General features: G+C 31.9%; 1 protein-coding gene across 7 annotated transcripts in view; it reads left to right on the top strand.

The window, feature by feature from the left end:
• The window catches only part of Tlk1 (tousled like kinase 1), a 139,446-nt gene that overhangs the window by 111,596 nt on the left and 10,659 nt on the right, over positions 1-17,191 (top strand). For all 7 annotated transcript variants that reach the window (XM_078017575.1, XM_078017576.1, XM_078017579.1 and 4 more), the window contains 4 exons: positions 539-605; positions 12,624-12,721; positions 15,069-15,150; positions 17,095-17,186. In XM_078017575.1, coding sequence (XP_077873701.1) covers positions 539-605; positions 12,624-12,721; positions 15,069-15,150; positions 17,095-17,186 — 339 coding nt within the window. The remainder of the gene's footprint in view (positions 1-538; positions 606-12,623; positions 12,722-15,068; positions 15,151-17,094; positions 17,187-17,191) is intronic.

The raw sequence follows: 17,191 nt of genomic DNA, 5'->3' as shown, positions 1-17,191 counted from the left end.
GGCCTAAAATGCATGCATGATCTGCCCTGCCCTGCTTGCCCATCTACAGCCTGATGCTCGTGTATTTTCTTCTAGTTTGCCATTGTATAGAATGTACTCTGAAATCGTCTCAAGAGCATTTAACAACTAGAGCAAATTACTGTCATTATCCACCATGCTTTTTTGTTTTCTTAAGAACAACTTAATATAACCTAAAATTATTATTTTTTAATTGTTTCCTTTTTTTACCTCTTTACCTCCATATAGAGTGTGAGCTCAAACTAAAATATAAGGAGAAATTGTCTTTTTTCTCTGTGTCCTTTGTTTCTATATTCTGGGTAACTTCATAGATGGTACTGATCAAATAATTGTTAGTTAATTGCTCCATCTATAGGTATTAGGCATATACTCTGAAGAATATCTTAAAGAATTTTTGGCTAAAAATTGTCACCATTTTTAGTATTATCATTTGGCCATTTTTATCATGTTTTTCTAGTTGTTAATAAGAAATAATAAGTATTAATCTCAAAATGTAGAATTAAAATTTCACTTTTGACAGGTTGACTTTGGCAGAATATCATGAACAGGAAGAAATTTTCAAACTTAGACTAGGACATCTCAAAAAGGTATGTGAAACATGCTGGATTTTTAGTTTAATTTGTTACCAAAGTAGAGAATTGTGTTCTCTGTATTTTAGAAGCCAAAACTTAAGAGAAAGATGCCAATTGTAAAACCCCCAGACCAAAAAAACAAACAAAAACCTCTTAAGTTGCATTTGTATCTTGAGTATATTAAAATAACATTTCTTCACCTTGTGGCAACTAACTTTAAAAATACTGAGATTCTGATATGCCAGGGTTTTTAGATTACTCTTCAGTGCCACCTTTTGATAGAAAATGTTTGATTTTTAAGGTAAAATGTAAAATTCCATATTGTTTGTGTCTGTTTCATAATGAATTAAAATAACAACTCGCAAAAACATACTTAAATTCTTTGGCTTAATTTTTTTTGTCAAATGCTTCTTTACGTGTTTTGATTGAAATATGTACATAAAGTTTAAAAGAAATAATCATTAGTCATAAAATGACATAATTTAGAAAAAACTTTCTGTATGTTATTGTAAATTTTTATAATGTATAGCTTTGTATTTGTTTGTTAACTCTGAAGTTGTAAAAATTCCATTGATTTTATAGGTCTTTATTTTAATTCAAACTGTTTTTAAGAACTAGTGATAAGAAAGTAGAGTTTTTCCCTGCCAGATGAAGTTTCTAATAGACATAAAGATTCCTTTGTTCTACCCAGTGTTTTATTTTGGTTTCTGCTTGTCTGATTTATTTAAAAATTTTAACAGGCTAAAGTGTAGCTAAAAAGGAGTTAATGAACTAGTTAAAGACACTATCTATGAGGTCATCTCCCTTGGGTAGGGTGAAACAGGACTGAGAAATCCATTCTGCTACCATCACACTATATACTAATTTGTTTTTGTAATATTATCAATATGCCAGAGACACCTGTCTTTGCTTACAGAGAATAGAAAAATATATATATAAATATATACACACTGCCATTTGGTTATAGGGAATAGAAAAATGTTTTGTGTTTTTGTAGATGTATAATATATAATTTGTATCTGTGTTCTTTACTAAACTATAATTGTCTCTGCCACTGCCCAGAAAGCTTCAACCTAAATTACTTGAACAGTGAGTTCCAAATTATTTATTTTGGTCATCTTTTTTTAAAAGTCCTTTTATTCTTTTCTATTGCAATTAATGACATTTTCCTGCTCTTTGAGATACAGTAGACAGCTTTTGTCTATTTTCTACATCAGGTGGAACAATAGAACTGTAGTAATCATTCTGTAGTAATAGAGCTATATTGGATCTATGGAACTGTGGCAGCAGAGAAGAGATTTTTAGTACAGGATGAATCACAAGTATTTATGTGCCTACCTAAGCTATTTTAATAATGCTTATTCTTGATATCCCATATAAAAAGCTACAATTATTTTCTAACCAGCCTTTGGTGATAAAGAAATAGATATTTAGTTTTACTAGTATATACAACTAAGTATATATTTAGAATTCTACTTCAAGGGTTATTCACGTGTAATAACAAAGTTTAAATTACATAATGATTACATTGTATATGTGTGCCTTATGAAAAATCTTATCTTATGAAAATTCAAAATTTTAAAGCAGTTTAATTCAGAATTGACTACTTATTTTACAAAAAAAAAACAACAACACTTTTGAAAAGGCTTCAGAGGAGAGTTTGTTTGGGGATTTTGGTTGTTTGATTATTAATTTATAGCTTTCCTTGTGTTTGGGAAATATTTTGTTTCTATAAATAATACGTTTATTTTCTAAAGTGAAGAATACTTATGCATCTAGTTATTATATAAATACTTACAAATTACTACGGAATACTTCACGTTCTGTTCTAACCTTCATATTATCCTCTTTCACAATGTTTGACTTCTACATTCTTCATATTCACTCATTCTTTCTAATAATTGTCCTTTCTATAATCTTTTTCGTGCTTTCCCCCCACCCCAGCTTTTATCAAATTTACTGAGCAGTCTTAGATTTCTGACTTTATCTTCTTAATCTACAACTTTTCCTTGACCTCCATCATAGAATATTTTGGGATAATGGATCACTAGTAATGCTGAAATATACCTGTATGTTTTGAATTACTCACGTTTTCTTCTGAGAGACTATTTTGGATGAGAAGAATGAATGCATTTATAAAGAATGTTGCTAGTAGTACATACATAGGATAAAACTAAGCAAGTATTGTCACCTTTAGAGCACAAATAAATAGCAGGTGTCTGCTTACAATTGGGTACTATTTAATTGTGCAATTAAAAATAACAAGCAGTAAGGTTCATGTATTAAAAATAGATTTCTAAAGCACAGTTGGAAATAGGTCATTATAAATAGGTTATTCTGTTTTCTTTAAAAAAAAAAAAGATTGAATAAACTTTTAACACAGAAGACAGGCTTTAGTCAAGAGAAAAGACATTACCACCACTATATTATTATCTCTCTGTGGTTCTGGGTTTATTAGGCTGACACAAAGTATACCCAAACCTGTAAGTTGTGTAGCTACTACCACATGCTGGATCAGATCTGATCTTTGAATATTTAATGACCATGTAACTTGTACAGCCAGTAACCTGTGGGATGTCAGTTTAGGGTTTAGGTTTGGAACCTGGCATACTTTTGCATTTGCAGGGGTAACTCTTTCTCTCTCTTCTCTCTTTTCCTTTAATAAATGCTTAACATTAAGCAGAATTATTTATTAGATTAAATTTGTTAGTAGAGAAGTTAAAAACTAACTTCATAAGGAAGCTGATGCAGTTTGAACAGATCTTTTTTCCTTTTTTTGGAAACAGAATAAATTATGTGCACTGTATTTTGTAATGATATTAATGATAATCAAATAGGTAATCTGAAGTATGAAAAAGTTTATTTACCATTGAATAAGTCATAATGTTCAGTTCACATTCCATGCTAATCTGTAGTGTTGGAAAAATAATAAGTCCAAAGTGGTTAAACTATGATAGAATCAGATAGAAACCTCCAAAAATAAGCACATGGCTATGATAAAGTGTATTGATAAAGTTGGTGTTTCTAATTGCCACCAAAAAGTAAAAGTAAACTTTACTTATGAAATTATTACCTTTGTCTTCTGAGATTAGGAAAGTCACTTTACAGATTACTTTTTTTCACTATAAAAAATTCTTTAATATAAATATTATTTTAGTTATTACTAGTTTTGTATTTATTGCTTACTCATTTACAAGTGATTTATTTTCACACTCTGCCTAATACAGACATGATTCAAATTCTCATTTCATAATATTACCTTTAAAAAATAATAATACTTTTTGTAGACTTTGAAGTTTTAACCACTTTTGAGTGGACATAAATTTTAACTTTTTGAATGCAAAGATCTTTTTTTTTTTTTTGTATTCTTTGACTATTTATAAAGACTAGTGACTGACTAGTGAATGACAGAGCCAGAACGTCGACCTTTACTCATCTTTCATTGGCAACATGCATGTGCTTTATTTCTAAATTTATTTTATTGTAGATGAATAGTAAGTTGATTCTTTGTAGCTCTCATTGCATATCTCCTAAAGTACAGTCTTCAAGTAATGGGAGTATTTGCTCCTTGGGTTTTTTGAGAAACATTACATTTTTTTTCAGAGCAGTGTTAATCAGGTGTTTTTTACATACATCCTTTTTGTTTCTCTCACATTATGTTCATGATTGTTGTAGTAGCTAAAATATTTCTTTATTACTAGCTACTCTATTGATTTTCTGTTCTAAATTTATTTTTAAAGGTCAATGAAGCACGTTTTTTTGTAAGATGTATACTCTGGAATATTTTTTTTAAAAATATCTTAAGGATTTCATAGAACAGAATAAAACTATATAATAAAACATGAGACCATACAAGTTATTACTGAAAATATTTCACAAAGAAAGTAACTTTGGACTGGCACTGTAGCTCAGCAGTAGAGCACTTGCCTTGTACATGTGAGGTGCTAGGTTTGATCCTCAGCACCATATAAAAATAAATAAATAAAATAAAGGTATTGGGCCCATCTACAACTAAAAAAAAATTATTAACAAAAAAGAAAGTAACTTTTCTGTTACTAATACTTATGCATAACTTCCTCAGTGTTCACTTATGAAAAACTTATAGTTGCAAAGGCAACTGTTTCCTGTCTTTTAAAAGTTGTTTCTCACCAGGTGTGGTGGTACAAGCCTTTAATCTCAGGGACTGGATGCTGAGGCAAGAGGATCATAAGTTTGAGGACAGTTTCTGCAATATAGCAAAGTCCTAAGTATTTAGTGAGACCCTTCTTATAAAATAAAAACAGTTGGAGATGTAGCTTACTGGTAAAGTACCCTCTTGGTTCTATCCCTTGTACAAAAAAAAAAAAAAAAAAAAAAAAGTTCTTTAAGGCAAAGCCACAAACATTCCTATATTATGTATTTCTGCCCCATGTGGAATCTTAGGATTTAAGGAAACAAACAAATCACACACCAGTTGATCCTGTTTTGATAATAGTCTTTCATAAACTCAAGTTATGGGAAAACAATTATCTTTGTGATTTGAGAAGCTCTGCTAGGTTGTTTGTATAATCAGATTATCATTCAGAAGTTGAAGACAAGAAAGAAATGATTTGAAAGGACTGTTATAAATGAACACATACTAGGGGAAAAATTCCTGAAAAACCAACTTCCTTATGATAGATTCTCTCTGTAGTTATAATGCTTTTAAAAAGCTACACATTGCCAGTCATACTTACAAGGGAATAGAATTTTTGAAGTTATTAGAATCTGTAACTATGTCTTGACACTGCTGTTACTCAAGTTTGTGATATGAACAGCATATGGATATGTGTTGCTCTTTGTTTTCTAGTCTTCAAATTTCATCATCTTCTTGGTTATTTAAATATTTGATTATTAAAGTTGGACGACTCAGTATCAAATATTAAATAGCATAATAGGAATTGGCTTTAATGTGTGTTTGGTGTGTGCGTGTGAGAGTATGTTTATTTGATTTGTAAGCCCTAAATATACATGCCAAAAGTTTAACTGGGAAAAAATAACCGATTTGTGATTGAAACAGGATTAGACAAGAATCATCCGCACCAACACAAAGGTATCTTTGCAGACCAAAGGAATCAGCTAGACAATTTACAGTCATCTCAATCTCTACTAAAACAAAAATCACATCCAACATGCCACCTGACACCATTTCTTTCTCTCTCTCTCCTTTGCTCCTTGCGATGTGGCATTCATCTCTCCTTGTGCCTCCGTTCTGAAGAGATAACAGTATAGCAACAACTCTGCCACTGAAATCCTGTTCTCTGACCGATATTGGCACCTGCAAAGAGAAACAACCAGTAACAGGCAGCAGCAGCATCAGTATTAATCTTCCATGATGAAATCTTTACAGGTCAAGAACAAGTACACAGCTCTTTCTCACTCCTTCACAGTGGACTATGCAACTAGTTGAAATGGAAGACAATGGATTGTCTACAAGCCTTTTGAACAGTGGAGAATACAGGGCGTTGGTTTTAGGTGACTTGACCCCCAAATATTCTTGGAGTTTGATATCCCTTCTGGTCTTTCTTTTTAGAATACCATAATCATCTTAGTATGACCACAAAGATTTAAGTTTGCATAAAGTGGCATTTCTTGTCACTTTAGATTTGAATTAAAATAATGAGCAAACATAATGTTAGAGGGCTTAATCTTTAAAACTCTGTGTTCATCTCAATTTTATGACCATGACCAAAAGAAATATTTTGAGAATTCTTCTATCAATTAAATAAAACCAACTACATTGTACACTGTGTTCTATAGAATGTAACACAGATGCTACTTGCATAGGCAGTGGTTTGCAGTGGAAATGCATGAAGCTTGAAATAGTCACAGTTAAGCTCATGAAGAATGTTATGACTTGGTGTATGTGGACAAGAAAGGTGCTAAGAAGTGTTGGAATTCTTCATTAATATTTGTCTTTACTGCTTTTCACTTAAAAACCGTAGCCTATAAAAGATGTTTGCTGAGAGAGCATGAAACTAGCTATAGATGGGAAATTCTCAGTCATTTATAAATATTTCTATCTCCTATTTTCTTAAGGACCTTCAGATATTCTTGGCTCTGATTTTTCACATTTGTAATCAGACATCTTGGTAGTAGATGATGTTCATTTACCAAAATGAAAATTTAGAGATAAAAGTTGTTTTACTCCCTCAGTGTTCAATATGAATCCAGTTGTTACATAAGCAATGAAATGTAAAAGTTTTTATACATTTGGAAAGACCCTTAGAAGTCATGTTTTCCATTACTTAGAGCAGAGTTTGTTTAATTCAGATTTGTAGTTCAGTCTAGAGAACACTGTTTTACAAAAAAGAGAAAAGTTTCTTAGCTACCAGCCTTTCCCTTTAAAAAATCATACAGATTGTTAAAGCCATGACATTTATGTGCACATGCATATTGGAAGAGTTGAAGACTAGACTTTTGCTGTTATTGGATGGAGAGTTAAATCTTCTCATGCTGTTAAAATCTTTGTAATCCACCAACATCCTGAGAAAGGCTAAAAAGCAGCAAAAAGCTAAGAGAAAAGCCTACAGTGTACTATAGTAAGGTCTTGTATCTGTGTGTGCTAGGGCTTGGTGTCAGCACTTTGGTTAGTGTTTAACATTAAGGAATTTCAGCCCCATGATACAGTGGTACATAAATATACTGTTTAAAATTTTCCAGTCATTAGATTTGTTACATTTATTTGCTGCTGAGGAGGTTGTGGGCTTATTTATTTATTGTTTTTTTGTTTGTTTGATTGATTGATTGTTTTTTTTTCTTTTTTGGGGGTGGTGGTGTTGTTTAAATAAAATGGAGGAAAATTCAGAAAATCAGAACCAACTTATTTTAGCATAAGTCATTCCTCATTAAGGTTTCAGTGTATTTGTTTATGCACTTGAGAATAAACCACCACTCCTCCTCTTCTCTTAAAAGGCAACGGAGGACTTAAAGGGTGGAGAGAAGAAAACATTAGTAGTAAATGTTGTATTCTAATCTTACCTAATTAAATACACCTGAGGAAGATACACCATGCTCCCATCAATGGGGTTTAGCGATGGCAATGGGAGGGAATATTTATATAGTTGGAAAAGAAAACACATAGGAATTCATAACTTTTGTTCTCCCCCTCCCCCCATTATACTCAGAAATATGATTATGGGGCAGTAGTTTTTAAATTAAGGTAAATTCAGACACGCTTTGTATAGGTGGTTTTTGCAAGTTGTTGGCTCATATTTATGTCAGTTCAGATCTCCCATATCTGTATTTAGAATTTGGGAATGCATGTATCTAGAGACATATAATAAGGATAAATATGAATTAAGTTGGTACTTTTCTCCTTTATTTCTTTTTTCTACATTGCCCTTTATTTCATTAGGTTTTTAATTTTTTAAAATTGTAGTTGAACACAATACCTTTATTTTATTTTACTTATATATTTATTTAAAAAATTATTTTTTAGTTGTCAGTGGACTTTTATTTGATTTATTTATATGTGGTGCTGAGAATTGAACCCAGTGCCTCACATATACTAGGCAAGTGCTCTACCACTGAGCTACAACCAGCCCCTCCATTACTTTTTAATAGTGCATTTTGTCAATTTCACCTTTCACTTGCCTGGTGGTCTTTAGAATGTCATTATTAATAGTTGATGAGACAAGTTTTTGAGGACTTAAAGGTGTTAATTTTTAAGTAAATTCGGTATCAGGCTTTTTGAAATCTCAGTCTGAACTAGTTTTTTTTTTTTAATTAATGTTATTTGGATACTGTTGCATTTCTGTGCTTCCCCATTTTTATAATATGCCATACAAATTATTTTCTTTTGCCAACACTTGTGGATTATAGGCAAGTTGAGAGTGCTTCAAAATACTTCCTGGGCTGGGGGGGCGGTGTAGCTCAGTAGTAGAGCACTTGTTTAGCATGAGGAAAGCTCTGGATTCAGTCCTCAGCACTGCAAAAACAAATGAAATATTTCCTATCTTGGCTTTTTTTAATATAAAAAAAGGAAATTTGGGAAAATTAAGTTTTTTTGGTGGGGATAAAATGTAATATACATCAAGTTTTACTAAATACTTTTCAAAACTGCTTAATTTGGGAATGAAATATATCAGATTTATATGTTGAAATACATTTTATAACTCTTCAAAGCCTTCACACTCTCCCTTTCATTTAATAATTATCTTTTCTGAAAATTTGTTACAATAGGAAATGCTTACTCCAAATTAATCTGGTAGTTTTAACCTGAAAGTTAACAGTTTCTTCATTATTATTGCTTGCTTTTGGCTTAGAAGAGAGTTGAGCCAAGGAGATATTAAGTTATCAGAGGAGACTTTGTTTACAAATTGAAAACATTTTTGTGGTGAAGATCTGTGAGAGACAAAACTGTTTGGGGATGAATCTTCCATATATATAATTAAAAATTTTAAATGTCGCAGGTGGTGTTTTTGCAGGTTATTTTAAACAATGAGGCAGTATTGAGATATGTTGCTGTATACTTGTGTGACTTGGTTTTTTTATATAATTCAGAATATCAGAGCTTTTTTTAAAGTACTGTTAAATCTGCTTTAGTATGTAGTGTTGCATTGTTTATTATTGTGCCTTTAAACAGATAAGAGCTATGTCCATTTATTTTGTACTTGATCACCAAGACTACTTCTCTTCAATACGGTCTATTATTCATGTTCCTTTTACATTGTAATTGCCTACAGAGACCTAATCATTCTCAATGTTATTTCTTTCTTTGTTTCTTTTAAATTTTCCATTTTAATTAACTGCTTAGCTCCTGGATTAATCCAGGGTTGAAACTTAAGTGTTCTTACTAAAGTCAGTTCAGCTGGTTGGATTCTCTTTTATTGTACTGATCTGGCCTAGTTTTGCTGTGAGTGTGAGGATTCCATTCTGTAGTGATTAGTTGTGAATCCAGGTCATCCTCATTTCTCCTAAACCCTCTGAAAAAGATTAATTCTGAGGATGTCCCAGAGGTTAATGTCAGTTTCAAGCAAGTAGAGTATAGCCTATAGGATAAACCCTTGGAAATGATCTGAATGTATCTTAAAGATAAATTAGTTTTTGAAACCACTGCTTTCTAGACTCTTGTGCCTGCAGCCAGATCCAGTCTGGGCAGTGCCCCTTTCTGTGAGGAGAGAATACTAGAATACTATTGCCTCTGACATTTGTTTAACAGGATGTGTAATAGTCTGTTCAGGTTGCCATAATAAAATAGCAGGCTGGGTGGCTTAAACAACAGAAATTTATTTTCTTGTTTTGAAATCTTAAAAGTTTTAAGATTAAAGTTCCAACAGGGTTTAGTTTCTGGTGAGTGGTCTCTTCTGGCTTAAATATAGCCTTTTCTCTTTGTTCTTTGGGAGGTGGTGGGGCACTCTTCTCACAAGACCAATAATCCCATTATGAGGGCACCACCCTCAGGTACATATCTAATGCTAATGATCTCCTAAAAGGCCCTGTCTCCAAATACCATCATATTGGGTTTTAGAGCTTCGTTATATGAATTTGAAGGGATCACAGATATTTAGTTCATTGTAGCGTATATTCTTTTTTCATTGGGATTTGAGAGAAATTACTTAGAGTTGTGGAATTATCTCTCATCCAGAATCATGTTGTTTTGTATTATGGCCTCTACTACTGTGAAATGTTGCATTACAAGATGGAAAATACAAACAAATTTTACTGGCGTATGGATTTATTTGTAAGGAAGGTTCAGGTAGAGTTTCGTCCTTTTGACATTTCTTCCTAATTACTGAGAATCCAGTAATATCCCCTAGTTCTTTGAACATTTTTTTTCCCTCAGTAAATATAACAGTTCAAAATGAATGAGGATTGACTGCTTTTATTTTGTAAAATTTTATGGAGCACATTTGTCATGTTTTATAGAGGAGGAAAACTTTCTTTAATTTACTGATATAGACAGATATTTTATTTTCTTAAATAAGTATTTTGTGACATTGGTTATAGACGTGATTATAAAACAAATTTTATAATTGCATCAACAATCTAGTTGAATCTCATATATATATATATATATATATATATATATATATATGACTCAGTAAATTTAACTTCAGTAAATTGGCTGTTGAAATAGTCTTCCTATGCCACAGTTTAAAAAAAAAGTTAAAATTATTTCAGTGATATTTTAATAGGCTTCAAGTATTTAAAATTTAGCCAGCCTACCAAATGTTAGTACAAAGACAAATACAAAGAGAAAAAGTTACCCCTTTCTAGATTCAATAGTCTAAATTAAGATTTTCCATATTCATAGGCACATCTATATGACCAGTTTCTTATTCTGTCTTGTATGACTAAATTAAGATAGCTGAGTTATGTTTTGAGTTTATTGTTGCAAAGTTTTAAAATTCATTTCCTGTTATAATGACTCTTAGATTAATGAATCTCCTAGTATGTCACCTTACTTTTTTCTTCATTAAGAAAAATATTTGTAGCCAAGTACAGTGGCACACTGTTGTAATTTCAGCAGCTTGGGAGGCTAAGGCAGGAGGATTAAAAGTTTGAGGCTAGCCTCAACAATTGAGTGAGACCCTGTCTTAAAATTAAAAAATCAAAAGGGTTGGGGATGTAGCTCAGTGGTAGAGTGCCCTTGAATTCAATCCCAAGTACTGAAGGTGGGCAGAGGAAGACAAAAAATATTTATGACTGAAGCTATATTAAATGAGGAAATTGTAATTAAGACAGTCTGTTAAGTGTACCTGTTTAGAAAAATCAAAATTCTAGAAAGGTTTCTCTTTATTTAATTTTCCATTTATCATGTAAGTCTAATCTATTAAATATCTTTGCAAAAAGTTGTTGTGGTTGAATTCCACTTTAAATAATAAAAGTAACTCTAAGAGTTAAGTAGAATACAAACAATATAGCTAGACTTAGTTTTTTAAAATCTTTGAAGATTTGTGTTTTCTCCATACTACTTAAAGTATTCCTTTCAACTTCTTAGGTATAGATGTAATAGACTTTACACTTCTGTTATCTATATTTGAATGAAATGATAATATTTATATTTCAAAATAAATTTCAGAATTATTAATATTTTGAGGTAAAAATAAATTAGTAAAGGAAAAGCAAAAGAGCTAATGAAATATTCAGAAATAATCTCTGTTGCAAGTGGTCTAAGTTTGTAATTGTATTGGATACATATTAAGCTAAGGTAATCTTTATTTATTTACTCAACAGTATTTATTCAGAATATTTAAAAACAGGACATTTCTAGATATTTCCACCAAAATTTGCTATGTACATGTACATCCTTTAAGTAGTACTGAAGTTTATATTGACAAAAGTGTGTGTGTGAGAGAGAGTGAGTAACATGGGTGCTATATCTGCTTATTTGTTTTGGCATCTAGTTTGTTTTTCTGAAAATTATGTATTTTAAAGACACTAAAAATACATTCATAAAAATATTATTAAATAGTGGTTAAAGTGCTTAAATCTTTAGTCTGTGTTTGCTCTGATAACTGAGGATCCACCACAGCATTCCCTACATTTTTTATTTTACTGTCTCTTTAGGATTACAATTGGATTTATTCCAAATATTGTAAGGTCTAGGAATACTCAATGATTCTATCTTCTTCCTTTCTTCCTCTTTTAATTATTATAAAATTTCTTCATTTTATGTGTTTTATACTAAGTTCTTCCCTCTTAAAATTTGGATGGACAAAAAATAAGATTTTCAGGTCATTTTGTTTTATAACTTCAGACTATCTTGCACTCACTTTTGGTACAGACGTTATAAAAGTAGATTTCTTGTACTACAGAACAAAATCCACCATCTCATTAGGTCTAGATTTTTTTTTTTTATGTGGAGGATGGTTTCTTGACATAGGCTTTTTGCCTTATCTTTTTCTATCTTTCAGGCATTGAAAAAAAGCACTTTGGTCTTTTAACTCAGTGGAACTTTATAATGCACTATTCTTCCCATCACTGTAGAAAATTGATGCATGGGTAAAAATATCTTTTTTATATCACAAATAAATTGAGCTTGTTATAGTCCCCTCTCTTCATTTTCAGGAAGAGGCAGAAATCCAGGCAGAACTTGAACGTTTGGAAAGAGTCAGAAATCTTCACATACGGGAGCTCAAAAGAATAAACAATGAAGATAATTCACAGTGAGTCATTATTTGTATTTGAGTTGTATATGATAAAAGTTCCCTTCCCCCTCCTCCATGAAGAGCATAAACACACTGTTTCCTTGTCAGGCCTTTCATCACACATAGAAAAGATCCACAGTCTTTCTCACAGCATTGAAGGCCTTGTATGCTAGTCCCTGACTATTGCACCATTCCATCTCTGTCATCCTTCCCTTATTTACATGTCACAAGCACATTGACCTCCTCAGACATGTCAGGCATAGTCCCATCTCAGGGTTTTAGTACTTACCATTTCCTTTACTGAAATGTTTTTCCTCTAAATACCAGAGTGGCTTACTTTTTATTTCACTCCAAATGTTTATTAGAAAGGCTGTCCATCAACCTCCCTATCTCAGAAAACGGTCCCTGTCTCATGTTATTCCCTATATCAGTATGCTTACCTTGCTTTATTTTTTCATAGTATTTATTACTATCTGGAAAAATTTCACTTATTATCTGTCTCCTGCCAGACAGTAAGCCTCATGAGAAAATGAACTTGGTTTTATTCTTGTTGTAGCACCAGAACCTAGACCAGTGTCTGACATATGATAGGCACTTAATAAATATTTGTTGCCTAAATATCAAAGTTAATGTTATATTATTGGAGGAGAAATTATTTCAACTAAAAGTATTCTAGTATGCCATATATGCAAGAATTATTGATGCAAGAATTTGGGAAGAAATGGAAAACAATTATAACTTATAATTCTCTGTTCTTGTTCCCTAGTAATCAAATGAGTGCCATGAATAGTACACGTTAAAGGAATGCAAAGCAAAGAAAGTAACCCAGTGTGTGAGGTGAATGAAATAATGAAAGTTATAGAATAACCTAAATTCTATCAGTTAAAATTCAAATAAAGCAGATAGGATAAAACTAATTTAAAATTAACTATTCTAAGCCATGTGGAGTGACAACCCTCTGTAATGCCAGCTGCTTGAGAGATTGAGGCAGAAGGATGGCAGGTGCAGAGCCAGCCTCAGCAGCTCAGATCCTGTCTCAGAATAAAGAATAAAAAGGGATAGGTATGTAGCTCAATAGAAGAACATCCCTGAGTTGAAATCCCAAGTAACTAAAATAAAGTGAATTGTTTCAGATTTACAATATGCCTTAAAACTAAACAGCAGTCTCTCTTATTCACAAGATTCTTAGGAAAGCTCAAATTATCCAACCTACACTCAATTGATTTTGAATAAGATAATAAAACAAAATGTATTTTCACTTGGAATTATAAAGCTATTGTTGCCTTTTTTTTTAGAATACACATTTTGGAACTACATTTTTCTGCTAATACCTGCCATATATTAGCTGTTAAGTTTAAGTTACTTATCCTCTTAGTATCTATATAAAATAGATCCAGTAGTGGGACCTATTTCATTGAGTTAAGTGCTTAAAATGTAAAGGGTACCATAATTGTTACATAGTAATAACAGTAATATTGTTTATAAGTTCTAAAAAACCTTTACTTTTTAAATTGGTTTTCAAAGTTTTATTTTATAGATGTGCAAAGACAGTAAAATTTTATCATGAATCAAGACCTATTTATAAATAAAATTATTTTAATTATGTAGTATAAAATCAGCCATAACTCTCAATATAAAAGTATATTTTCCAGCCAGGCGTGGTGGCACAGGCCTGTAATCCCAGAGGCTTGGGAGGCTGAGGCAGAAGGATTGAGAGTTCAAAGCCAGCCTAAGCAAAAGCAAGCCACTAAGCAATTCAGTGAGACCCTGTCTCTAAATAAAATACAAAATAGGGCTGGGGATGTGGCTCAGAGGTCATGTGCCCCAGAGTTCAATACTCTCCCCCCATAAAAGAGTATATTTTACCACAGAAATCATTGCTGAAGAATAAGTAGGGAAGACATTTCATGTCAATACAGTCCTGTAATCCTATGACCTGGGAGGCTGAGACAGAAGAATTGCAAGTTTGAGGCTAGCCTCAGCAGCTTGGCTAGGCTCTAAGTAACTTAGTGAAACCCGGTCTCAAAATCAAAAATTTAAAAAGGTCTGAAGATATAGCTCAGTAGTAAAGTACCCTTGGATTAAATTCCCAGTGCAAAGAAGAAGAAAACAAAAATACAGTAAATGTTGTCTTTATGAGAGTACTGTAATTTATCAAGCTTTGTAAGTACAAAATTGTTAAGACAGGTGATATTCCTGAAGAGAATGAAAAGAAATATTGATGAAATGTGAAATTATCAGTAGAGGAGCTAGGGAAGAAATAGCTAGCTAGGAGTAGAAAAAGAGAATGGAACTTTAACGTAGACAGAATTTTTATGTGTGTTTTTTAATGTATCTGAGTGGGCTTTGTTTCTCCACCCTTAAGGTTCAAAGATCACCCAACATTAAATGAAAGGTATTTATTACTTCATCTGCTTGGAAGAGGTGGCTTTAGTGAAGTATATAAGGTAACTGTACATTTTATTGTTATTCTCACTAACAAAGATAAAAATTCTTTTTATAGCAAAGATATAGGAGTATGTGGTTAAGAAGTACTTGTCTAAACACCTGTCCTTGCCCCTGCACTATCCCCATTTAATTCTCTCAACAACTCTAACTTTATAGATAAGACTAAGGCTCAGAGAGGGTAACTTAGCATAGTCACTCAGGTAATAAGTTCATCTGACTCAAAGAGCATTCCAAACTTCTTCATTACTGTATTATGTCTGTTTTTGTGCTTTAATGATTTTGTAACAAAACAGTAATTTTACTGTTTTTCCTCTACTACTTATTTTTAGGTTAAATTTGCAGGTGGGGGGACTGGGGAACCTACCTTCTAACAAATATGTAAGCTTCTAAGTGTTTTGGATTTTTTAATTTAAAAAATATATATATTTTTTTACTTTTATTTTTGCAGTGCTGGGAATCTAACCCAGGGCCTTGCCCATGCTAATCACTGAGCTGTACCCTGAACCCCCCTATGTGTTTTTCACAGGGATACCTTTGTATAAATGACAGTGGAACTTAAATTATTAAATTTTTTTGCAGTGACATTTATTGCTATTAAAAAAATACTTATGAATCATGTGAAGACTTAAAGTACAATCATTCTGGTTTTGGTTTTTCTTTCTTCCTTTTTTTAAAATATTTTTTTAGATGTTGATGGACCTTTATTTTATTGATTTATTTATGTGGTGCTGAGAATCAAACCCAGTGCCTCACACCTGCTGGGCAAGTGCTCTTCCACTGAGCCACAACTCCAGCTCCTCTTTCTTTTCTTTTTTTTTTTTTTAACTTAAAAAATAGATTGATTATTTGAATAAATTAAGTACAAAAAATTTTTTTGAGACCAGAGAATGTGGAAGACAGATTGGATATTTGATATGATTAAGGAATTTTATAGATGTAGTTAGGATAATAGTGGTAATGATGTGTGGTTACATTGTAAAAGCCTTGTTATCTGTAAGAGATAAATACTGAAGAAATTATGGATGAAATGATATATAGTCTGAGATTTGTTTTTAAAAACATCCAAGGAGGGCTGGGGATGTGACTCAGTGATAAAAGTATTTGCCTCACCTGCAGGAGGCCCTGGATTCAATCCCTAGCACTCCAATAAGTAACAAACAAACAAATAAATAAATTCAAGGAAGAATATGCTTGAGAGGCTGGTGATACAGTTCAGCAGGTAGTGTGCTTGCTTCTCATACATGAGACTCTGGGTTCCTCAGCACCACCAAAAAAAAAAAAAGGACAGAGAGAAAGAAATACACATATATGAAAAAGCATGTGTAATAGGAAATAGACGAAACAAGACTTGCAAAGTGATGATAAATTTTGAAGTTGGATGGTGGATATATAAGGGTTCATTATACTACTTTTTACTTTTGTATATGTTGGGCAATTCTGTAATGACTAGTTGTTTTTTTGTTTTGTTTTGTTTTGTTTTTAGTAATTGGGAAATTATTAGGAACTTATTAGTTTAAAAAAAGAAGTAGGGGATTACCAAGAAAAGATAGATAGAAAGGTTTGTTTTATCTGACCCATAGAAAAGCATCCCAGCCATCTGTTTTCGTTGCTGCTTACTACTACTACCAGTACAGAAGAAGAGGTCCATTTTAAAAATAAATACCAGTTTTATTGATTAATCTTGATTCAGTGTGTTGACATTTAAAAACTTGAATGTGAAAATTCACATTAAGATTTTCTAATTTATCACCATGAAACTTATATCTCATTCCTTAGTAAATGTGTCACTCAACTATATATAACATTTGCAGAGATGATCACTAAAGTTGTAATATTCTTCTAACTCTTAGTATTATTGAAAATTTTTTCACTAAAATTAAAATATAGATCTTTAGTTATTTACTTGATCTCTAGAAATCATTGTTCTTTGCCTTTAATCCTAGGCTTTTGACCTATATGAACAAAGATATGCTGCTGTGAAGATCCATCAGCTTAATAAAAGCTGGAGAGATGAGAAAAAAGAAAACTACCACAAGTAAA

Source organism: Ictidomys tridecemlineatus, chromosome 7, assembly GCF_052094955.1.
Source record: "Ictidomys tridecemlineatus isolate mIctTri1 chromosome 7, mIctTri1.hap1, whole genome shotgun sequence".
NCBI lineage: Eukaryota > Metazoa > Chordata > Mammalia > Rodentia > Sciuridae > Ictidomys > Ictidomys tridecemlineatus.
Note: the sequence above shows the minus strand (reverse complement) of the source record. Positions and strands in the feature narration are given on the sequence as shown.